The following is a 26,448-nucleotide window of genomic DNA, read 5'->3' as shown; positions in this document are numbered from 1 at the left end:
ATACATAAACTCTTCTGAGACTGAAATACGGGAAATAAAGGATCAATTTGAGTAACTATTCCTTTACATCTTGACAGCTTGACAGCTTGGCAGGGAAGTGAACCGACGCGAGTGACTGCGGTGAAGACACAACGGTGAGTCCTGAATACAGACTGTGGATCAAATGATGGCTCTTTGCTAGTTTGTTGTTTTTTGGAAAAAATATTTTTGCTTTGTTCGCGTATTGGCATGAGACTGCTTGCTGTACATTTATCTGTAAACTTTAGCATTCATTCTCATTTAAACAATTGTGACCTCTGAAAAAAGGTTTAATTTTCTTAATAACACTGTGTTATTCAAGGCGTGGTCAAAATGGCTTATAGAAAAGTCTATGATATGTTCTGTATGGATATAGTTTATGCTTGGTGTTGGGATCTAAATCTTAAAATCTGTGCCGCCATTGGACTTAAGGACTTTATGAAAGAGGGTTTATATTTCAGTATTTTGCAATACACTGTATGAGATTTGTGGAAGAAGTATTAGAATAACCAGAAAGGAATTGTAATATTTTTACTTCTTACTTCAAACATTCTGATGAGGTCAAATTGACCACCAAGGTATGAAAATAACTAATATTTACAATAAATGTGAACTAAATAATAAGAATAAGAATAAAATGAGTTTTTGCTGAATTGAAATGTACTCCACAAACATTGTTTCCTAAACATCTCTCTTGTCCTTCCATTGGTGGTCTTATAGCCAACAGTTGGGACAGGGCAGGTATTTGGTTTGCTGAGGATGGGCCGTAAACTGGATCTCTCTGGTCTGACGGATGATGAGGCGGAGCATGTGCTAAGGGTGGTGCAACGGGACATGCAGCTTCGTAAGACAGAACAGACGCGACTCAGGTGAATCCAACCCACTCCTGTTTAAATCTGTAGCATCACTTTTATGGAGTTTGTATTTGTTAGAACACTATTTTTAATAGTCACATTTTCACATGCATTCTGAAGATCCCCCCCAAAGTGACTAACATTGCTGTTATAGGTTGTAAACGTTACATGCACTCCCTGGGATTGAAGCCATGCATGAGCTTAGAGTTGCAAACTCCACAGGTTCTGTTTCAGCTATAGGAACCTTTGTAATGGCAGCATCATGCATTCTAGTCATTGCTAGACATTGGGAGAAGTTCCCATCATTCCCAGACCTGCTTTAAAATGAAGTGACAGGAAGGACTCTCCCTTTCCTATTTAGCCGTGACTCACTTCCCTGAGACCATGGATATTGTTTGAGCTTTGAGGAATCTAATTCTGTTCTTGCTACTGTAAAATACATAAGAGGTTGTATACATCAAGAAAAAACAATAATGTTCACAGCTGTGCTTTGTTTGTGTAGCCTATGAGTATACATGATACACCTCTACTGATATAACCAAGTGAAAGAACCTTTCTATCCTGATTTTCCCACCACATAATAGGAAATAGGGTGCAAACTTAATGTTCTTTCCTAACCCGTCTTTTAACGTAATTGTTTCGTGCTATCTAGAAAAAAGTGTCTCTAGATAAGACTCATTCATTCACCCATGTTTTTCATGTGATTTTTTTAATGGATTTACAACGTGTAATCTATGTTTGATTTTTCTTCCCCCTTTTTCCCTCCTTTGTTTTGTCTCTTTTTTTAAGTATTTCACACTGGCACAAAAAAGCACATTACTGAGATTTGTACTTTTGGATAAAAACACAATGTGGTTAATGACTTTTTTGGCACCAGGATTTTATCCGAACGATAAACAAGCAGGCTGACTGCTCTTTTCGCTCTCTCTATTTTTCCATTTCCAGCTCTTTATTTCTCTCCATTACTTCACTTTTATGAATTATTTTAGGACCACATCACATGTGAAAGTAACTAAATGATGCGCTTTATAAAATTAGACAGTATAATTCACATTATGGGAAAAGACTGTAAACAATGACACTGAAGTAACAAAGTCACTGAATACAATGTGTCTGCATCAACAAAACATTTAGAAACTATAACATAGGCCTTTCGCAGCCTACTTTTATATTTATGTGTATTTATGTGATTTCATAATAAATTCATGTAATATATGAAATGGGACAAAAATTCTTTGCAGGCAGACACTGTGAATCTTTAGCATCACTCTATCAAAGCCTCATTAAATGCAGGCAGCTATTTTGTGCCCCTTTGTTCTCCCGAGTGTGTTGCGCCTGCATGCATCTAGCTTTTCAATATCCTCAGCTACACCTGGAGACAGCTACGTCTCAGCATTTCGAACAGGACTAAGTGCAAACTCGTTCAATTCTGAAGGAGCTCAAAAACAACATTATTGGAATTGACCCGGTGAGTTCAGGGAAAGAAATGCATAAACAGGTGCTTAAAAAGATTTTGTGGGGAAGGTAATCCTTCGTAGTATATCCATTTTGTAAGAACCCAGAAAGGAAAATATCTGGAAATTCATTACAATCACGCTCAAAGTGGTTAAAAACATTTTCCATGACTCCTGACAGGAAGGATTGTTGTTCTTACTCACTTTTGTGTTATTTCAATCTTTTAATGAAGGCTATTACAAAATGTAACAGAAAATACGTCCGTAAAAGTTGATATTTTATGTATCACATGATGAGGTCTTGTAATTAAACAACACAAAGGACCTATAGTAAATCTGGCTGATGGATACATTGTACTATATTAAAGGTAAAGTTTATGAGTATTCTTTGTGTGGCTTATGGTTATGTGCATTTCAAATCTGTTAATAAAAATGTCTCATGACATTATTTGAATTGAAAAATGTAAATCTTGTTCAGCATATTGACTGAGTCTCACTATCTATCTACTTAATGCTTGATTGACAGAATAGCATTTGACAGGTTGACTGTACTGTGATTAAGTACAACATGATAAGCACAGTGAGTGAACCACTTATTATGTTTTTATAACTTATACAGTATATGTGTTGCAATGCCACTGCTTATCTGTGTTAACAAGTTATTCCAGGAATAGGGCATGTAATTGCTACAAATGCACTGAAATCACAACTGTGATAAGCCTTTGGGATTGACGGCTCCTAGAGATAATATTTGCTTGATCTAGAATAATACTAGTCCAGTCCAGTCTAGTCTATTGTCTAGTTCTGTCCTGTCCTGTCCTGTCCTGTCCAGTCCAGTCCAGTTTGTTTTGTTCTTTTGCATTCTGTTTCAGTCCAGTCTGGACTAGTCTATTTTGGTCTGGTCTGGTCTAGTCTTGTTTTGTCCATTGTTCCGTTCTGTCCTGTCCATTCTGTTCTAGTTCTGTTCAAGTTTAGTCTAGTTTGCTCTATTTTAGTGTAGTTCTGTTCTGTTCACCTAGTCCAGTATAGTCTCGTTATTAAAACTAGTTCCTACTCTAGTATAGTCTCGTTATTAGAACTAGTTCCTAGTCTAGTATAGTCTCATTATTAGAACTAGTTCCTAGTCTAGTATAGTCTCGTTATTAAAACTAGTTCCTAGTCTAGTATAGTCTCGTTATTAAAACTAGTTCCTAGTCCAGTATAGTCTCGTTATTAAAACCAGTTCCTAGTCCAGTATAATCTCGTTATTAGATGTAGTTCCCAGTCCAGTATAGTCTCGTTATTAGAACTAGTTCCTAGTCCAGTATAGTCTTGTTATTAGAACTAGTTCCTAGTCTAGTATAGTCTTGTTATTAAAACTAGTTCCCAGTCCAGTATAGTCTCGTTATTAAAACTAGTTCCTAGTCCAGTATAGTCTCGTTATTAGAACTAGTTCCCAGTCCAGTATAGTCTCGTTATTAAAACTAGTTCCTACTCTAGTATAGTCTCGTTATTAGAACTAGTTCCTAGTCTAGTATAGTCACGTTATTAGAACTAGTTCCTACTCTAGTATAGTCTGTTATTAGAACTAGTTCCTAGTCCAGTATAGTCCCGTTATTAAAACTAGTTCCTACTCTAGTATAGTCTGTTATTAGAACTAGTTCCTAGTCCAGTATAGTCCCGTTATTAAAACTAGTTCCTAGTCCAGTATAGTCTCGTTATTAAAACTAGTTGCTAGTCCATTATAGTCTCGTTATTAAAACTAGTTCCTAGTCTAGTATACTCTCGTTATTAAAACTAGTTCCTAGTCCAGTATACTCTCATTATTAAAACTAGTTCCTAGTCCAGTATAGTCTCGTTATTAAAACTAGTTCCTAGTCCAGTATAGTCTCGTTATTAAAACTAGTTCCTAGTCCAGTATAGTCTCGTTATTAAAACTAGTTCCTAGTCCAGTATAGTCTCGTTATTAAAACTAGTTCCTAGTCCAGTATAGTCTCGTTATTAAAACTAGTTCCTAGTCCAGTATAGTCTCGTTATTAAAACTAGTTCCTAGTCCAGTATAGTCTCGTTATTAAAACTAGTTCCTAGTCCAGTATAGTCTCGTTATTAAAACTAGTTCCTAGTCCAGTATAGTCTCGTTATTAAAACTAGTTCCTAGTCTAGTATAGTCTCGTTATTAGAACTAGTTCCTAGTCTAGTATAGTCACGTTATTAGAACTAGTTCCTAGTCTAGTATAGTCTCATTATTAGAACTAGTTCATAGTCTAGTATAGTCTCGTTATTAAAACTAGTTCCTAGTCTAGTATAGTCTTGTTATTAAAACTAGTTCCCAGTCCAGTATAGTCTCATTATTAAAACTAGTTCCTAGTCCAGTATAGTCTCGTTATTAAAACTAGTTCCTAGTCCAGTATAGTCTCGTTATTAAAACTAGTTCCTAGTCCAGTATAGTCTCGTTATTAAAACTAGTTCCTAGTCCAGTATAGTCTCGTTATTAAAACTAGTTCCTAGTCTAGTATAGTCTTGTTATTAAAACTAGTTCCCAGTCCAGTATAGTCTCGTTATTAAAACTAGTTCCTAGTCCAGTATACTCTCGTTATTAAAACTAGTTCCTAGTCCAGTATAGTCTCGTTATTAAAACTAGTTCCTACTCTAGTATAGTCTCGTTATTAGAACTAGTTCCTAGTCTAGTATAGTCTCATTATTAGAACTAGTTCCTAGTCTAGTATAGTCTCGTTATTAAAACTAGTTCCTAGTCTAGTATAGTCTTGTTATTAAAACTAGTTCCCAGTCCAGTATAGTCTCGTTATTAAAACTAGTTCCTACTCTAGTATAGTCTCGTTATTAGAACTAGTTCCCAGTCCAGTATAGTCTCGTTATTAAAACTAGTTCCTACTCTAGTATAGTCTCGTTATTAGAACTAGTTCCTAGTCCAGTATAGTCTCGTTATTAGAACTAGTTCCTAGTCTAGTATAGTCTCATTATTAGAACTAGTTCCTAGTCTAGTATAGTCTCGTTATTAAAACTAGTTCCTAGTCTAGTATAGTCTCGTTATTAAAACTAGTTCCTAGTCCAGTATAGTCTCGTTATTAAAACCAGTTCCTAGTCCAGTATAATCTCGTTATTAGATGTAGTTCCCAGTCCAGTATAGTCTCGTTATTAGAACTAGTTCCTAGTCCAGTATAGTCTTGTTATTAGAACTAGTTCCTAGTCTAGTATAGTCTTGTTATTAAAACTAGTTCCCAGTCCAGTATAGTCTCGTTATTAAAACTAGTTCCTAGTCCAGTATAGTCTCGTTATTAGAACTAGTTCCCAGTCCAGTATAGTCTCGTTATTAAAACTAGTTCCTACTCTAGTATAGTCTCGTTATTAGAACTAGTTCCTAGTCTAGTATAGTCACGTTATTAGAACTAGTTCCTACTCTAGTATAGTCTGTTATTAGAACTAGTTCCTAGTCTAGTATAGTCTCGTTATTAAAACTAGTTCCTACTCTAGTATAGTCTGTTATTAGAACTAGTTCCTAGTCCAGTATAGTCTCGTTATTAAAACTAGTTCCTACTCTAGTATAGTCTCGTTATTAGAACTAGTTCCTAGTCTAGTATAGTCTCGTTATTAGAACTAGTTCCTACTCTAGTATAGTCACGTTATTAGAACTAGTTCCTAGTCTAGTATAGTCACGTTATTAGAACTAGTTCCTACTCTAGTATAGTCTGTTATTAGAACTAGTTCCTAGTCTAGTATAGTCTCGTTATTAGAACTAGTTCCTAGTCTAGTATAGTCTCGTTATTAAAACTAGTTCCTAGTCCAGTATAGTCCCGTTATTAAAACTAGTTCCTAGTCCAGTATAGTCTCGTTATTAAAACTAGTTGCTAGTCCATTATAGTCTCGTTATTAAAACTAGTTCCTAGTCTAGTATACTCTCGTTATTAAAACTAGTTCCTAGTCCAGTATACTCTCATTATTAAAACTAGTTCCTAGTCCAGTATAGTCTCGTTATTAAAACTAGTTCCTAGTCCAGTATAGTCTCGTTATTAAAACTAGTTCCTAGTCCAGTATAGTCTCGTTATTAAAACTAGTTCCTAGTCCAGTATAGTCTCGTTATTAAAACTAGTTCCTAGTCCAGTATAGTCTCGTTATTAAAACTAGTTCCTAGTCCAGTATAGTCTCGTTATTAAAACTAGTTCCTAGTCCAGTATAGTCTCGTTATTAAAACTAGTTCCTAGTCCAGTATAGTCTCGTTATTAAAACTAGTTCCTAGTCCAGTATAGTCTCGTTATTAAAACTAGTTCCTAGTCTAGTATAGTCTCGTTATTAAAACTAGTTCCTGGTCCAGTATACTCTCGTTATTAAAACTAGTTCCTAGTCTAGTATACTCTCGTTATTAAAACTAGTTCCTAGTCCAGTATACTCTCGTTATTAAAACTAGTTCCTAGTCCAGTATAGTCTCGTTATTAAAACTAGTTCCTAGTCCAGTATAGTCTCGTTATTAAAACTAGTTCCTAGTCCAGTATACTCTCGTTATTAAAACTAGTTCCTAGTCTAGTATAGTCTTGTTATTGAAACTAGTTCCAACATAATCAGATATAATCTTCTGCATTGTTAAAGAATGAACAGAGCTAGTTTATTACATCAGAATGATAGTTTACTATATTAAAATATATCAGAATATTACAATTTAAGAGTGCTTTACAAATGCTTTGAAATTTGTCATTTTAAATTGTACATATACGTGAATTTCTTGTTAATACAACTACTGCTCTGCGTGTATAATTCCCCTACAGCCATACATGAATGTAGCCATGAGGAAAGGAGGAGGAAATGTCTAATTTTACACTGCAGTCACGCCTTGTTCTTTTGTAACCACTCATTCGTGAAAGATGCTGCCCAGTTTGATGACTTAGCGTGTAACATTGGCTTTGGGTTCCCCACTGTTCTTTGCACCTGTGTCCAGTCTGGTAAACTGGCATTGGTCACTCGGTAGACCTTCCCTTGGATCTACTGGCACAAGACACCTTTTCTCTTCTTTGCCAACAGCTTGATTTGTAAACAACAGAGCATGTTTCCGAGAAAGTGCTGGAAATGGCCTGCTGAGTATCCAATTATAAGTTCATTTTAGAAAACCCTGTTGGAATATCATAATAGCGGCTGATTGTAGGAAGATGAAATAAATCCTTCTTACTGGTCTTTAAAAAAATTTCCGCCATTTATCTTCTTTTGTGCTATTCTCCAGTATGCTTGAGTGTATTTTAAAAATATCTTGCCACTGATTCAGTTTAGGCAGATCGTTGTTTGTAATCGTTTTGGCATTTAGAGTTTAATCTACAAAGAAGACATACAGCACACATTAATTTGTGGCCAAGTGATGTCCAGCTTTGGAAACTTTACATCCGTAATATTTAAATTATTTTTATTCAAAAACATTATTCATATTTTGTTTACATGTATTGCTTGGAGTGTAAGTTCAGCTTTGACAAGAATTAAGGGAGGCTTTTCAAAAAAAGTACACACAACACATGTGAAAAGGTTACTGAGTCATGGCCAACAAGAATGACTGCTGTTGTCAAAAACAAGACAGGAAAATATTTGAAATATTAAATACAAATATTAATAACTGACAGAATGGATAGTTAAAATTGTATTTGTATGCACACTGTGTTATTATCTGTATGCCAAGCCTTCAGTGTCATTAACAAGATCTCTGTTAAAAGCAGAATTCACTCTTGCATGCATAATATGCCATTAGACAACATTTGTTTTCATTCTTTTTCCTTTTTGCTTTGGCATTTGCGTGTTTTAAATCTGCTGAGATTATCCGTCATTATTTTTTCTCAGTATTCACTGAAGCTGATCAGTCCAGGCTGCTGGCTCTAATACAGATTTTCTGTTGTTTGGGGAGGCAGAGTTTACAAAACTTTTCTACCGAGCAGATGTTTTTAATATAATGCAGTACATACTGGGGCAAGGCTGTTTGTAAAATATGGGCACCACTAACTAAATCTGCATGTTACACAGTGGGTAAAATAAGTATTGAACACGTCACCAGTTTTCTCAGTAAATCTTTTTCTCAAGGTGCTGTTGAAATGAAATTTTCACCAGATGTCACAACCTAAATAATCAGTACAAATTAAGTTATGTATAATAAAATGGAATGATACAGGGAAAAAGTATTGAACACATGAAGAACGGTAGGTGCAAAAAGGCATGGAAAGACAAGACACCAGCTGAAATCTATCAGTAACAAAAAAGCAAGGGTGTCTCAATACCAAGGTGTTATCTCATAATGGCTAAAAGCAAAGAGCACGCTCAAGACCATCGCAACCTTATTGTTGCGGAACATACTGATGGCATTGGTTATAGATTTTTAAACTTCTGAATGTTCCAGTAAGCACTGTTGGGGCCATAATCCGGAGGTGGAAAGAACATGATTTCACAATAAACCAACCACGACCAGGCGTAAAAAGAATAATCAGAAGAGTGGTCCAAGAGCCAAGGACCACTTGTGGAGAACTTCAGAAAGGCCTGGAATTAACAGGTGAAATTGTTACAAAAGAAAACAAAAAGTAAAGCACTCACCCGCAAAACATATTAAAGCTCATTTAAAGTTTGCTGCACAACATTCAATCCTGTGAAATACGGGGAGAATATAGTCTGGTCAGATGAGACCAAATTGAACTCTTGTGTTTGGAGGTCAAATGGCACTGCACATCACCCCAAAAACCCATACTAACAGTGAAGTTTGGAGGTGGGAACAGTACAGTTCAGTTTATTTTGTCCCCTTGTAATGTACATACAGGATTTGTAACTAAGATTTGTCCAGACCAGCTGGCTAAATAAAGTATCATTGAAAAATGTCATTGCTTGGGGAGTAAAATAAAATTTTGACCTGTTTTTCATACACAGAGGGACACAATACCGTCGACCGGATGGCAGCACTTCAAAAGCACAGTATATAGGATGTCTCTCATCTTTCAAAATATTTGAAGCTTTTTAACACTATCTTTATAGATGCTTTCTATACCTTGTAACGAAATCCATTGCAATCTTCTTGCTTTGCCATACCAGCAAATCGTCTTATTGTCCAATACTATACCAAAATATTTATAATTTGTAACAAGTTGTATTGGCTCCCCATTAATGAATGTTCTGTATGATGGAATGCATGTTTCTTTCTAAAATCAATAACCATTTATTTTGTTTTTGAAACACTCAATGGAAGATTCGATTTTTCACACCAATGTGAAAACCATTGATGTAAACTCACTAAAGCAGTATCGTCTGCATTTTTAATAATGTAGGCAATCTCTTTTTGAAAGAACTTGAACAAGAATTTGTTTATAAGAGTAAAGGAGATAACACACATCCTTGGGGTGATTCAATCGAGGTTATCACTTTATCAGAAACCGATCCTCCTAACTTAACCCGCTGGGTTCTGGAACTAAGAAAATCAGTCACACATGTAATCAACTTACTCTCAGGCGAAAATTATCTTTCCAGAATACCAGCTAATATAGTAGGAGAGATATAATAAAAGGCTGATGAGAAGTCCACACATATAAATATATATTTTTTTACTATACTAGGATTTTACCATGAGACTTTGGATTCTCTAAATGAGAATGCAGCAAATGCAGAACAGTTAGGAATGCGTCCTCTACCTCCCTAGAGGCTCGATATGCAAACGGCAATGAATCAATTAGTTGTTGAGTTTGGGATCCGATTCATGTTTTCACTAAGCGCTCAAAACTCTCCATCGATAAGGATGTAATTGCTATTGGTCGAAAGTCATTAAATCCCAATGATCTCAAAATTTTTGCCACTGGAACTATTGTTGATGTTTTCCACAGGACAAGTAAACATCAATATTATAAGATATTCAAAAAATATTTGTAAAAACGGGCGCTAACTGAACAGTGCAGTGTTTTAGAACATTGTTATGGAATTGTTCGGCCGTTTTTCTTTTATTAGGCTATTTTTGGTGCCCCCTCAGCACTTATTGCCCTACGCACAGCGCGTGATGCGCAATTAAATGCTCAATCCTTAAGCAATAATACCCAATGGATGGAGAAGGGTTGTCTCTATATAGAACATAAAATAGATACTTGATTTTAATTTTCATGTTTCCATTTATGAGGAATTCATAACGTTGGCACTTACCTGACTAATCATGCTCTAAAAATAAAACAAATGCTTTACAAATTTGAAGAGAGATCTCACATTGGTATTTGAACCATAGAATGTTAATATCTGTGCTGTTACCATAGTAAAAACCAATTTTTTCATGGTAAGGTTGACATTTTCACAGAATTGCCCTCCTCATCTCCTTGTAACATCAGTATATATATACATCAGAGGTTGATTACTTCTTCCCTTACGGGAAATGTTTGTCATGGTCTTAATCCCCTGCCAAACTTTGTTGTTTGACTCTAATTGTTGTTTATATAGATGTTTGTCTCTGTATATCTGTTTTATAATTTGCATCGATATATCCTTCAAGATTACCTCATCCTCCTGTTTTCTGTTTGCTGTTTTCTTCTTCTTTATAAGGGTCTTTAATTATTTAGACACCCAAGGTTTATCATTTGGGAATACTTTGTATGTCTTAAAGTGGATAAAAGATTCGATGTATTCAGTTACTGCCCCGACTTGTTCATTTATTTCTAAACTATCAGAAACCTCCCACTGGGTGTATTTAAAACCCCCTTGCGAAGTCTTTATGCTTCATTCCATTTTATTATACATAACTTAATTTGTGAACTTAGTTGTTTTGTTTTCTTTGTATGTATGGATAACCTGGGATGTTAATGACATCTGGTGGAAATTGCATGTCAACAGCACCTTGACAAATATATTTACTGAGAATAATTATGACGTGTTCAATATTCATTTTACCCGCTCTATTTAATCTACAAGCCGGGGCAACATAAGCCTTAGATTTTAGTAGAGGAGTGGACTTTTTGCTCAATTCCTGCACTGTATTTTCTGTATTATTGAATCTTGGGGTGTTGCAGTACACAAGTATTGACAATAATCATTATATTAATAACCACGATTACTTATATTGTGTTAATGTGACACATGCTGTATATAGCCTCATACTTAATACATAATTCAGTGCCAGTTGACATCTGGTTGACACTCTAACAAAGTAAGTGGTGGTTTTGCACTCATTTAACTTTGCCTTAACCCTTAAGCTTTTCGGGTCATTTTTGATTGGTTTCTTTGTTCGTTCTTTTTTTGTGATAAGAATAGTTTATTCTATTAGCGCAGTTCAAGATTCTGTGACTTGCTGGATTTGCAGTCTTAACAAAATAATAAATCTTCACTCTATGATTCTATGAGGTAGAAAACAACATGGCTGTTTGGGTAAAACATTAACAGTCATGGGAAAAAAATGATGACAGTGTTTTCATTTTTGTTTGAACAACATGTGGCTGGGATTTAATAATAGCATATTACATTTATTTGTTTATATTTCCCAAAAAAATGATATATAACGTGATAATATCATTATTGTAGATTATTTAGTGTAGTGAACTTTTACAGAAGATACAGTATTTTGAAGGCTCCATTGACTTCCATCGTATGGAAATAAAACCACTGATACATTTCTCATAATACCTTATTTTGCCTTTCACTGAAGAAAGGGTCATATACAGATTTTGGATAATACATCATGGGGGTGAACTGTCCCTTTAATCAGTCGCAATTTATTTGTGACAAGATATTGGAGTATACTTCTGGCCACGGTAATACTGTCAGTAATGAAAACTTGATTTTATTTTTCCTATCCCACTGTTTATGCATACATAATTGAGAAGCATAAATCTAAAGGACCTTATCCAAACAAAATCTGTGTGCCCTTTCCAAGAGATTAATAAAATAAAAAGGTCTCTCCACTAAAGGTCAGAGCCATTTTGACGTTGTTCTCTCATCCCTTGAGACCTCATTGCAGCTAGAAATACAGACAGATTTAAGGATTTAATGTGGCAACAAACAGATGTCATGTGTCATATATGCTAGCATATCACCCTGTAGCACAAGACTGGTTGCCCACTGAAGCTAAGTGGGGCTGAGCCTGGTCATACCTGGGTGGGAGACCTCCTGGGAAAGCTAGGTTGTTGCTGGAAGAGGTGTTAGTGAGGCCAGCAGGGGCTGCTCGTCCTGTGGTCTGTTTGGGTCCTAAAGCCCCAGTACATTGATGGGGACACTATAGTGTAAAAAAAGCGCTGTCCTTCGGATAAGATGTTAAACCGAGGTCCTGACTCCCTGTGGTCATTAAAAATCCCATGGCACTTCTCGTAAAGAGTAGGGGTTTAACCCCAGCATCCTGGCCAGATTCCCTCCAATGGCCCTTGTCAATCATGGCCTCTTTATAATCCCCCACTCTCTAAATTGGCTCTAGCTCTCTCTCCTCTCCACCTGTAGCTGGTGTGTGTTGAGCGCACTGGTGCCGTTGCAAGTGGATGATGCACACAGGTGGTGGGTGAGGAGAGACCCCCCTAATATGATTGTAAAGTGCTTTTGGTGTACAGCAATACACAAAAAGCGCCATATAAATGCCTCATTCATTCATGTGAACATGAATGTGCTTATAGAGCAATACAGTCTCCCTTACATAGACTTTAATTAATTGTTGTTAATGCATTCTCTTAAAGGGAAAGTTCACCCAAAAACAACAACAGAGCAGAATCTTATTAAACCCCATGTTAAAATGCCAAACATTGTAGAAAAACATGTTTACAGCCTAGTAAAAAAATGTATTTTGGTCTGTAGCTAATTTTGCCCTTCAAGACAACTATGAGGGGGTGAATTTTTTAATAAATCCCTTTCAAATATATTAAGCCTTTACATTTTGCATGTAAAGGGTGTGGCCACTTGAATGACAGGTGGTTTCATCAACCAGGCACCTCAGTTCCACCCATGTCCCGCCTTTTTCCCATTTCGTGATGCTCTGCCAAGATGGTGGCAACCAGCTCCGCCCACTTTAGGCTTCAAAATTGCTCCATGTCCATATCTTATACAGTCTTTGCTAACCCAAAAATTGCTAACATTCTTCCAAACATCTTCCTTTGTGTTAAGCAGAACATAAAGGAAGAGAAGAGATTTAGTTTTGAACAACTTGAATTTTTATTTTCCTTACATACTCTTACATTGTATTCATATATGGATGTGCATAGCATATTTTACAGTCAAGTACTTTATATAAAATTATATGGATTTATATATGGAATATTACATTGTCAAAACTTTACATTACATTTACTTCCCATTTGCGTCCATCACATTCTCTCTCTCTCTCTCTCTCTCTCTCTCTCTCTCTCTCTCTCTCCAGTGAGATGAAGCAGGCGCTGGTTAAAGAGGGCAGTCGGTGTCTTCTGCTTTCGCGTCAACAGAGGTTTAATGAACGCTGCTGCATTCGCTGCTGTTCGCACTTCACCTTTCTGCTCAACCCCAAGCGCTCCTGTCTGGACTGCCACTACAACGTCTGCAAGGGCTGCTGTACCTACAGTAAGAAGGATAAAGGCTGGCTGTGCGCCGCTTGCCAGAGGAGCAGGTCAGTATCTCTTGGAAAGGGGCAACGCTAACAAGAGCTAAGCTATACAGAAAGTGCTGTGACAGTCAGTGAGAGACAGCTCAGACAGGGGGCTTAAGTGGGAAACAATAACAAATAAAGGTCTGCTGTTTGGTGTTGTTCGGTAAAAAACAAGTGAGTTTCTTTTAAAAATATCGTTCATTGTGTATTGCGAATATACTTTTCGATTGAGGTGTGAAATACACCCTCTTTGAAATGATTTATTTTTCTAACATATAGCCTAGCACGGCCATTAATGGAACTTCATTTGAATAAATTATTGAAAAGGTCAATATGATGTCTAAACTCAAAGCCCACAGGGTTAGAGTAGAATATTGCATGCGATTGGCTATATTAAATGTTGGACAACAACAAACACATTTACTACAAAGGCATTTTATGCTCCATATGTTAAATATCTGAATTGTTCGGTGTTTTTTCTGGTACTCTGATACTTATTTGAAGTGATTTTAATCTCAACACCAGTGGTGTCAGACCAGAATAAAGATTTCAGGATAAGGTTGGGTAATAGGGCTGTAATCTTTTTAAACTGTATGTGTTTGTAAAAATGGGTTATGACTCAGGTATATGGTACAGGACCTCGACATATAATGACAAAGTGTCTATGTGCATGGGTGCATTTAAACTAATGGTCTGATGAAAGGCAGTGAGCTAACAGCATAATACACTTTACTGTAATTGAGGGTTCATTTGATGAAAGGTCGCCCTTACCCTTTTAAAGTCTTTAAAATAATTATGTACAAGGCATACATACTACATGACACTGCAGTAAAAGGCATTTACAAAGATAATGTGAGTCATATTAATACTGAATCATGACTGAAAAAACTTCTGCTCTCCATGCATGCACACATACATCAGATACCCAGAAGTTTCTTAGTCTAACCCACCATTACATATATTTACAATTCAAAAGAGTTATTGGTATTAATCCTACCTTTGTACACACTGTGTTTTTTGGGGACTTTCCATAGACATAAGCATTTTTAAACTGTACAAGCTGTATATTGTATGGCCTAACCCAAACCCGCATCACTAACCATTTTGCATTTTAAACATATAAACACGTTTTCCCCTTGTGGACCAACTAATATCCCCCCAAGGTCAACATTGACTTTAATCTTTAAATGTCCCCACACTGTAGGATTTAACATCGATGTACTGTACAGTGGTTTTGTTCTTTGTGTGTCTAGGTAAATATGTGCCAAAAATGATCATGAACAGCATACAGTGCTTCAAAGCAAGTATTCGTTGCTCTGGGGCAACAATCTTTTTTTCCTCAAGGGGTATCTGTATCATATGTTAAACAAAGCTATTTTAAGATTGAAAAAACAGCTACTGTATTATAGCCTCTCATATTTCTATGCAGATTCTCTACATCTAGGTTCTCAATCAAATGTTTCCATCATGGTGGGGATTATTTAATGTTTACAATATATGTAAGCATTGTATTATGCAAACATCTTGACATGGTCTTTGAACCATAAAAATAAGGATTCTTATTTTGTTATTAGTATTATTAATATACCAAAAATATTGTTAATCCTTTGTTTTGTAAACATTTACACCCCAATAAACTTAGAAGTAATCCTGCACTTTTCGAGCATGCAGTTCCTGTAAAACACTATTTGATTTTAGACCCTGGAGCTGAACTGTGAGTGGCACAGGAACGTTGAGCTATTTGTCTCTGATCTTGTCTCATGCTTCTTTGCATTGACAGTGTGGGGATTTAAGATCAATATAGATCAATATAAAAATGGATGATTCATTTTGTTTTAATCAAATGTATTTTTCTATGTTACATGATTCAAGTTTAATAGATATGTTTTAATCATATAAACGTTTGTGTGCTATATAACCAAATGATGTTTTGTTAAACTTGTGAACAAAGGTTGGTTTCTGAGAGTTCCCCCAGTTGCCAGATGTTGTTTTTCAGAGAATGGTATGTGGTGGGAGTTCAAAGGATAGAGGCTATCTGGAGATGGAGGATGGCAGCGCTGATTGACTGCCAAAGGAAAACGGCCCAGAATGAGGGGGAAGCGTCTTCTGCTTATGTGTGCGCACGGAAGGGGGGTGGACAACGTGTTGTTTTACAGATTTTGAAAATGGAAACAGTTCGAGGTGGCAGTACTGATTGGCTGCCGAAGGAAGAAGAAACTGCCCAGAATTGAAGGAGGTCACAGATTGGCTAGGAGGGAACAAAGAAACCAGAAGAGAGATCAACGTCATATTCTGTATTTAATGTGTTTTTGTGAAACTTTCTGAGTTGTTGGTTCAGCTCATTGTGGAGGAACAACCCAGCGCGCTGTGAAACTTTTAAATCAGATAATAAATGTCACTTATTTTTGTGAAAAATTGTCTCTTCATTTCCTCAAATTTGTGAGCATGCAGGACTGAATGAAAAGTCCAACAACAGATAGGAAAGTGTAGACGGAGGTTTACTGTAAAAGCAAACCAGTTCCCGCAGCTGCCTTTATTTAGACTGTCTGCTTTTTGACTTTTTTGGGGTATATGCAATCATGTCATGTCTGCACATCTCTATTTTATATGATCATATTATTAATTTTTAAATCGTTTGTGCTGAATTATTCAGACAAAAACAATTACGTCTATTCTTAAGATGTTTCTAGTCTAATAAGCTTTAAGTCTGAATGTTGTCATTGTGCATCATAACGTGCCCTTGTTTATCTGTTTTCAGATTGCTGAAGATCCAGTCACTGGAATGGTTTTACAATAATGTTCGAAGGCGTTTTAAAAGATTTGGCAGCGCCAAAGTGTTAAAGAACCTCTACAGGGGCCATGCAGCAGAGCGTGGAGTGCTAGCAGAGCTTACAGGTACTCTCCATCTGGAGTGCTGACCTTGCCTCAAATAAAACACATTTTACACTCTGGCATTGTGTAGCGTACAGTATTTTGTTATATTGTGATGGTTAAAGAACTGGTTTATACAGCCTAGCATTTTCGTAAAGTGTCACAGACACGGTGGATATTTTGTCTCGTTTTTGGATTTTCTTTAGTGCCTCTAGTTTGGACACGTCATGTTATAATCTTCATGAAAAATGGTGGCCACCCACTGTTCTGAGTTTGATAATACTAAAAAATTTTTTTTTAGAATGGTAGCTTTTGCAGGATCACAGAATCTCAAAGTTTTTTTCCTCGTTCCCTTATCAGCTTAAAGCTCAGTTGGCTGTGTGCGGCATATATACGGCACTTAGTGTAGCCCTACTGAGAGTTTTGATCTGTGACAAGGCAGATACTCCTGCTGTGGTGAATGAGAAATGTCTTTTCCATAGACAAATGGACAGGAAAACCATTAGAGTGAAAAAGAGCTTTGACCTGCGGTCAGGCTATTGAAATTTGATGCACAAAAAGCTAGAAAGAATAATCTGTTAAGAATTTACCATCAGACAAGAACGGACCGATAAGTTTATGCTGTGGCATCATCCTTGTATGTTTTTAAGATGCATCGCAGTGGGAACATACGGCAACATTAGTTGTCAGCTTTATGTCATAGAAAATGCTTGATTGATGACCTTGAATTGATTTGCGCTTTCAGCAGAGAGTTGGCGTACATTTCTGTGTGCAATGTAAACAGCGGGTGTTTGGTGTAGATTGTGACTTCATAGGCAGCTTGAACTTCACTAGCTTAAGCCCTTTAAATTTTTTTCCACATTTGCGTGATCTTATGAAGCTGGAGGATAATATTTTCCAAGCCATTGCACTTAACATGTTAGTGTGCCGAAGCCCAGAGGAATACTGGAAAGTAAGATAGATTCAAAACTGACAAAACACCCAAGTGCATTCATTTTTATTATGTGGATGTAATGTTGATCTATTTATCTCTTTTTCTGTGTTTGTGGAATGTGTTCTGCCAGAAGATTATACAACTTCTCTAAATGAAAATGGAAAGATTTATTCACCAGTTGTCACCAAACTGTTAATCGAACACTATGTAATATTTTGTACACCAACAGAGGGCAGCACTTATGAGGAAGAGAGCACCCACAATGAAGGCAGCGTGTATGAGAGCGACTCTGCATTCTACAGGCAAAGTGAAGGTTTGTTATCAGGATCCATAGTTACATTTTTGGCATGCTTTTCTATGGCAAAACAGTCAAAAAACATTTGAAATTGTTTTTCATTTTATTATTATGGGCTTAGAAATGGTTCATTTTAGACTTTGTAATCAGACAGATCCTATCAAGGTGTGATTTTCTCTTTGTATGTATCTTAATGGTAATGTTGCACTGTGTGTGCAGAGCGCAGCATGGCTGAGACTATCAGTGTGGCACTGCGGGTGGCAGAAGAGGCCATAGATGAGGCCATTGCTAAAGCTGAGAGCAAGACTATCAGTCAAGTAGGAGTTTCTTCTCAATTTGTACATACTGAGTAGAGCTGGACAGGAAAAGACAAAGATATTTTTTCTTTTTACCTGTTTGTCCTTGTAGGAAAAGCAGAGCGAGACTCATTATCTGCGAGAGCACAGAGGAGAGCTGATAGAGGAACTGGCCACAACGATAGTACAGAAAGTGAGTAACATTATTGCACAAACTTTTCATTGTGTTGTGATACAGTAGGATTCTAGTACTATTTTGAATAGCAGTCCTTACATACGAGTAGCAAATATTGCTGATGATAATATTAAGGCATAATCATGAATTATATAATAAATACTTTTACAGTGTATTGCAGGAGAATCTTAAGCTTAAACCCAGACTTAATTGCATGTTTGCTTTGTTTTAACTGAAAACAATTTAACTGACAAGTGCTGTTGTTTTGTTTCAGGATGCACTACATGTTTTTCTAGGCATGTTTGTAAATACTATACTTTAAGGGATGGTTCACCCGAAAACTCAAGGTGACATTTTTTCTTGAGTAGAACCATAAAGAAGATTGTTTGGTAAATCCGCAGCCCTCTTTGCTTCATATGAGAGTCTATGGGATTTACCTGTGTTAGAGTTCTTAAAGCACATAATTCCAAGAAAGCGTCTCCTGACGACATGTTGACGTCTTGTGAAGCGAATTGTTCAATATTTTCATAAAACTGAATGTCATTTTTAATAATATTAGCCATACTGTGCAGCCTCTGTACACGTCCAGATCCAATCTTCTTGTAGTATTTGGTGGCGGATGGCATACCAGCGTCTGGTGTGTTTAACGCCACCTGCAGAACGGGAGTGTTGAGCGAATGTCGCATAAATTACGTAAGCGCGCTATCACAGGGAAATAGACAATTAGATTGTTTAAAACGTGGAGTGAGGACCGCCTTGTATTGGCAATAAAATGGTTAGACAGTCGCTCAACAATTCCTTTCTGCTGGTGGCGCCAACAGTATGGCTAATATTATTAAAAATGACATTCAGTTTTATGAAAATATCGGACAATTTGCTTCACAAGACATCAACATGTTGCCAGGAGCTGCTTTTTTGGAATTATGTACTTTAGGAATCCTTAGACAGGTGGAGTCCATAGACTCCCAGTATATGAAGCAAAGAGGGATGTGGATTTACCAAACAATCTTCTTTATGGTTCTACTCAAGAAAGAATTTCACCATCTCGGATGGCCTGGGGGTGAGTAAATAAAATTAACATTTTCAGGTGAACGATCCCTTTAAATGTCCTGCAACTGGTTCTAGTCCCCCTTTCTGGACACCGCCCCATAATATGACTCTTTTTTTTACAATAAAAAGTTGTAGTAATTTAAATAATGTGGTTAATGCATTACTTTTGTTACTATTATTCACAGTGTTTGCTTAAGATTCACAATGTATATTTTATTACTTACACTTCAGATTGTCCAGCGGAGGAGGAATCTGTCTGAGATGCAGTCTGGTGATCAACTTTCCCCTGATCAAGCTAAGAGTGCCCTCAATGCATCTCTCTGGGTACAGTGGCCCTTTTCTCTTCAAACACTTAACACTGATATATTTTAAGATATTCCTGAGCAAGTTATATTCAGTTAAGACAGGTCACACATTCATTTTAGTCTGGGACTAGCCTTAAACCTTGTCTGTGAAACCGGGCCTAAATCAAGAAACTTCCACATTCCACTAGCTTCCATTCATATGCATGTGAACACAGGAGTCTAAAAATGCAATTATATACAAAGCTTCAACTTCAAAAGAGTGAGATCTTCTAAAGTGTATGTGCATGCTTAAAGTCTAGTATGGCCGCATCCTCTGTCTCTGGTTTCGCCACTTATAAGATCACAAACCTTTTCGTATGCATTTTCTGTAAAGCTTTTGGATTGTTTTACAGTTAAAGGCGGGGTGTCCAATTTCCGTAATACGCTTGTTTAGACAAAGTGCACAGGACGGACATTAGTCAAGCCGAGCGCTGACGAAAGCGATAGACAGGGGTTGGGGTGTGTTTGTTTTGGTGATTTGAACATCAACAACAGCTAAGAGAAATCAGACACCTCGCCTTTAACTGAATGAAACATCTTCTTTGACCTCAGAGATCTCACTCAGCGTTTTGCCTTTTGCCTGATGAGAAAGTGGACCAGCAGGGCAACATTGAGTCCACGCCTTCAGCCTCACAAGGTCATGCCCCGGAAATGAAGAAAGAAGGAACAATGCCTGTCCAGGTCTTGCCTAGCTGGAGGAGTGTTGATCAATTGGACAATTCCAGTAAGAACATTTCTGTTCATCCATACGTCCATTCCTTACATTGAGTTACACTTACTTTCATTTATTCTTTAGAGAGGTTTATACAAATTTGTAGAAGATAGAACCCTGATTGTAAAGGTTTATTTTTTTAATAGAGACACAGCAGGACCCCCTTTCTACAGTGTTTTTCTAAATGCAAAGTTTGTGTTTTTCCGTTTCTTCAGTGTTACAGAGCCCTGATGGGAACTGGATTGCTTACCAGAACACCCTACTGTCTCGTCCAAGCCTTTTAACAAAGCGTAAAAGCCTGGTCTACAGCGCCTTGGAAAGGGAATCGAGTGTGGTGTCTGCTTATGATGAGATGGGCTCAGAAACAGAGACTGAGTCTGACGGAGTCTGGGGCGCGGCTCTGCAAGAACTCCGCCTTAAGATGGCTGCCAAGAAGCAGTTGAGTTATCCTGAGTCTTACAGTCATCAGTCAACCTTGCCTTGGGATGTGCAACCCCCAAAATCTACTGCTGATATTGAAAGCTCCCCTTGTGAGGATGGGCCGTCGCATAAGTCCCACAAATCTTTACTGCCCTTTCTGAAAAGGAAAGTACCACTGGACCACAGAAGACCATCGTCTACTCGTCGCCAAAGCATTATGGATGTTAATTTCAACCCTGGAGGGACGGAGAGCAGCGAGGATGGCCTAGAGGACAGCAGGGTCAAGAGGTCACGCAGGAGGAAGAAGAGTAAGAGAGAGGACGCAGAATGGAAAGGACAGCCATTGATGTCTTTACCGGTGAGGATGAATGTTTATGTTATTAAACTCTGAATTACTTTGGCTTTGATTTATGCACAGTATCATCTCCAGTGTAAAAGAATGTCAAATTAACACTTATTTCTGTAAAAATCTGCATCATCTTTTTTAAGCTACAGCATTTATGAGGTAACAAAATACCTGGTGATATCAGGGAATTATTTAGTTTTATTCTGTCCACAGGATTGCAGCAGCCAACTCTCAGATGCTCTGGTGAAGAATCGGTACTTGAAACAAGACCCAGTTTTGTGTTATAAAAGTGATCAGGATCTGGAAGCTGATGCTTCAGACACCGCAACCCCTGACATCTTGAGTTCTGGGGCAGTGACCCCTGAACCATTTGGACATGATATGAGAGCACACAGCAGTGTGGATCACAGAGCCCAATGTTTGGTTGAATCTTTAGATCAGGAGTTGACCTCCAAATTGAAAGAGCTGACCAGTCAAGTCGGAGAAACACAACTTTCTTCCACTGAGGATGAATTGGACAGGTTGGATGATCAAATCAGAGACCAAGACAAAGAAAGAAAAGCAGAAAGAGATGATGTCATAGAAGATGACAGAACAAATGAAACTGAAGCAGCATATCATCAAATCACAACAGAGAGGTTGGAGCACCAGGAGTTGACCTCTAAACTTAAAGAGCTAACCAGTCAAGTCAGTGAGACACAACTTTCCTCCACTGAAGATGAATTGGACGGGTTTGATCATCATGTCATAAATCAGGAAAAGGAGACAAAAGCAGGTGGAGATGACATTAAAGAAGATACTACATTTGATATTGATTATGAAACTGAAGCAGCATATCATCAAATAACAACTGAAAGGCTGGAGGATGACAAGCTGACCTCTAAACTTAAAGAGCTGACCAGTCAAGTCAGTGAGACACAACTTTCCGCCACTGAAGATGAATTGTACAGGTTTGTGGATCAAATTGAATTTGATGTCACTACTCTACCAATGAGAATCAAGACGCTGGAATCAGATGATAATAAGACAGAAAATCAAGACAGATTGATACAATATCAAGAGAAACCCCAAAGTCATGTAGAGAAGATGGTTGAAAAAGCAGAAGAAAAGAGATCAGAGAAAAGGCCCAGGGACATGGTGTCAGAAAAAGACATCAGTGAGCGAAATGTTGTGATCGAGACGTCGAAATATATTATCACTGGCAGCCAGAAACATGAACTTCCGATGACGGACGCACAAGGGAAGATAGCTAGAAGACAAGTTCAGACTGAAGAAAGAAGCTCAGCTGAAGGTGAACAGAGCGGAGTTGAGAATATAGAGAGTGTGATTCAAACTGAGGAGGCTTTAACCAGTGAACTGTCTTTAAGTAGATTGCTTATTGAGGATGGAGAGGTGGAATTTGATAAGATCATCGATATTGTAGCAAAGGCTTTGGATAACATGAAAGACGAGTCAGAAGCTTATTGTGGTGATGGGGTATTTTTAGAGGTGAGTGAGGCAGAGAAACGAGAGATGATGGAAGATGAGGCAGAGCAGGTAACTGAGGTTGTGAGACATGAAAGGGAGCATGGCGTGGAAGTTGAGCAATCTTTTGTTTATGGAAGGTCGAAGGACGTTCACGAAAAAGAAACAGAGGAGATCAACAAAGTTGTGGCAATTGAGAACGGCACTGTTTTTGAAAAATCTAAAGAGATGCTTCTACGAAAAGACGCCAACAGTCAAGGTGACGCTTCAGACACTGAGAAAAGAGAGCAGCAGAGGGGTCCCGTAACACAGAGCTCTGATCGGCATAGCGCCCCCTCTGGTCAGGAGGAGTATCTCTCTCCAGAGGAGATCTGTAAGGTAACAACAATGCTGAATGCTTTAGCTAGGAACCTGCTTACTACTGCTTATTTGGGCACTGCGTATTTCTTTCTTATTCCTTTTATCTGTTTGTCTTTCTCCTCTTTTGTTGTTGTTTTTTTCATAGGATTCTCACACACTGGACATAGGCAAAAATATACATTTTATAGCCAATATACTTCAACAGGTGATACTTGTATTCTTATTGCCAGGATGTGTTAATGTATTCCTTGACTTCCTGTAGCAGTGGAAAAAATTAAGATTCCATTTCAAAATTATTTCAGTTTTCATGAATTTTCTATTTAATTTCTTTTTTAAATTAAAATTAATTTTTGTTTCATTCTGTGAACTACTAACGCTATTTCTCCTAAATTTCAAATAAAAATATTGTTTCTATTTACATTTATTTGATAGAAAACTTGAAGAACAGGTCAAAATAACAGAATGATGCTCTGTATTTTTTCAGACCTCAAATGTAGCAAAGAAAACTAAATATACTCATTGTTTTGTAATATTTGTACACGTATTTAGGAAAAGTTCAAACATAATATTTATATGTAATAGCCTTGTTTTTTACCACAGTTTTCATGTGTCTTGTCATGCTGTCTCATGACAGTCTTTCACAATGCTCGGCTACAATTGTAATAGTAACATTTTCTATGTTAGGCCTGGAAGACCTATCGTTTCATACAGTCATGTGACCACTATAATATTGAGACAATTTTTCTCTTGCGATTACACGATACAGATAATATTGTAACATCCCCAGCTGAAATTCAATAGACACTGGACTGGAATGTCCCCAACACATCCAGAAATGCTGATCAAATAAAAATATTGGAATGGTCTCTTATTTTTTCTCTGCGCCTGTATATGGAAACGTTTTATTTAATATATTAGAATTGAAGTATATTCCTGTATATATTTGTTGCGGAAGGGCTGTCTCACCGTGTTCAGTCTCTAGTTCCCTGGACAACAAAACCACTCTGATGGGTACATTTTTCGAAATTGAGATTTTTACATCAACTGAAAGCTGAATAGTTAAGCTTTTTATTGATATATGGGTTGTTAAGATGGGACAATATCTGGTGGAGATACAAGAGTGTAAAAATCTGGAAGTAAAGGGTGCAAAAAATCTAAATATTGAGAAAATCGCCTTTGAAGTTGTTAATCCGAGGCACTGTAGCAGGCCATCCACTCACAAAAATAAAGTTTTTATATATTTTGGGTTGAAAATGTACAAAATATCTTTATGGAACATGATCTTTACTTAATATCCTAATGATTTTTGGCATAAAATAAGAATCTATAATTTTGACCCACACAATGTATTTTTGGCTTTTACTAAAAATGTTCCTGTGCTACGTAAGACTGGTTTTGTGATCCAGGGTCACATTTGTGATGAATTGCTTTGATTTTGTTTTGTTCAGAGTGTTATCCCTGTTGGAAGCAGTGTTTATAATGCCTTTCCCTATATCTGTTCTATCGTGAACAGAAGTACTCAGCTGCATCACTGCGTAGCATCACCACAGAGGTGCTGAAGGTGCTAAACGCTACAGAAGATCTGATTCACGGATCTATGGGAGACGGCCGAAGCCAGCCAGATCACAGTGACCTAATGAGAGTTCCCCCAGCGGAGGCTAAAAGACTAGACGAGCAGCTCGGCCGACTGGAGGAGAATGTACAGAATACTTCATAGATAATTATATCATAGCCATTGTTAAAAAATGACTTGAGATGGCGTGTAATGTCGTGTTAAGGGTTTCGCTGTTTGCAGGTGTATGTGGCTTCAGGTACAGTGTTCGGGCTGGAGGCTGAACTGGGTGATCTGGAGAAGTGTGCCCGTAGCATCAGTGCATCCACCTCTGAAGGAGAGCTCGCTCACCTGGAGGATCAGATGGCCTCAGCAGCAGCCCAGGTGCAGCAGTCTGAGCTCCAGGTGTGTTCATTCTGGAGAATGCACTCTCTCAGTGCGCTTTGCTCTAAGTACTTGGTTTCTGGGACTTTACTTTGCTTAAAACATACTATATTTAAATATATATTAATGGATTATTATAATTAGCTCAATCTAGTGATCTTTTTGTTTATTTTTTGGTTATTATAAGTTCACATAGAAAGACTACACAATGAAAAGTTGTATTTATGCCTGGACTGATCTGTTGATGTATTTCTAAGGTTTTGGACATTGCAGCAAGAATTGCTGCCTTGAAACCCGCAGGTCTAAATGTCGCACCGCAGACCCAGTTTTCCCATGTCAAGACTACAGTGACTAAGGTGCTGTCTTCATATGTTAAGTACAACACACAAACACATATCTAAACACACATGTGGTTATGTTTCTTATAATGTTGTTGTTTTAGACACAAACCCTCGGCTCATCCCGAAAACTAAGGCGGCGACTGCCAGCGCCTCCAACACCAGGTAAAAGCTTTTTTTTATAAAGACTGAGAGAGCGTATAGAAAACTCTCTTGGTGCAGAAAGAAAATTTCAACTACACTGTTATTTTTATTTGTATAAACACCAATATTAAGACCTAAAATGTTCAAAACTGATGTTTGGCACTGAAGCGTATTTATGAATAACACATATTATGTTACTTTTAGATAAAGAAGCTTAAAGAGGAGATTTAAGAAGCATCACTTCAGAGTTTAATGACTGCTGACCAATCACAGCTCCGGATCACATGTGCCTTAATAGTATGGCTCATAGAATATGTTCTATGGAAACAAACTTCAGTTCAAATTGACAGATTTTTGGTAATGTCATGTCACAACGAAAGGTAACAATCAGTATCACAACCCCCCAAAAATACATGAGGTTGTTTTATTCTCTCTTATTATTATTATTATATAAATGATTCATGTAATATTACATCTATGTGATATTGTATAATCTAGTGTGGAAGTGTTTTACCATAGAGCATTTGAACATACTGTAGCTGTGAATCAAAGAAACAAAGCTGTAAGAACTTTCTTTTATTGAATTGGTATTTTTTTATGATTTTGTCTGATATGAATCAATCATCCAGAAAAAATTCTGCTCTGGATTCGATTTGATATCATAGAGAGGTTTTACTAGCTAAACTTATTAAGTTAATGTGTAAATGATACTTGTAAAAATTTTTTTTTTAATTTTTGTTGTTTGATTATATTTTGGTTACACTTAATTGTTGTATAATTAATTCATGACATGAACAGTGTCTTCTGGATATGTTCCAGTCAATTACAGATGATCCCAATAAATGTATTAAGTTCCTTTGTTGAAATGCGTCATTTTGTGTAAATTAATTATACAAATCAAAATACATAATTATCAAATACAGAAACT

General features: G+C 37.1%; 1 protein-coding gene across 1 annotated transcript; it reads left to right on the top strand.

Annotated features, from left to right (window-relative positions):
• On the top strand, positions 1 to 26,382 carry myripa (myosin VIIA and Rab interacting protein a). The gene is made up of 17 exons (XM_079453115.1): positions 1 to 134; positions 739 to 887; positions 13,635 to 13,856; positions 16,594 to 16,730; positions 17,870 to 17,953; positions 18,155 to 18,252; positions 18,344 to 18,424; positions 19,688 to 19,780; positions 20,353 to 20,524; positions 20,728 to 21,290; positions 21,492 to 23,120; positions 23,248 to 23,307; positions 24,616 to 24,801; positions 24,898 to 25,059; positions 25,296 to 25,394; positions 25,481 to 25,541; positions 25,725 to 26,382. The coding sequence occupies exons 2-17, from the start codon at positions 778 to 780 to the stop codon at positions 25,736 to 25,738; spliced, it is 3,771 nt and encodes a 1,256-aa protein (XP_079309241.1). The 5' UTR covers positions 1 to 134; positions 739 to 777; the 3' UTR covers positions 25,739 to 26,382.
• The last annotated feature ends 66 nt before the right edge of the window (positions 26,383 to 26,448 follow it).

This window comes from Barbatula barbatula (assembly GCF_947034865.1).
Source record: "Barbatula barbatula genome assembly, chromosome: 3".
Classification (NCBI taxonomy): Eukaryota; Metazoa; Chordata; class Actinopteri; order Cypriniformes; family Nemacheilidae; genus Barbatula; species Barbatula barbatula.
This window is presented reverse-complemented; position numbering and strand designations above follow the sequence as displayed.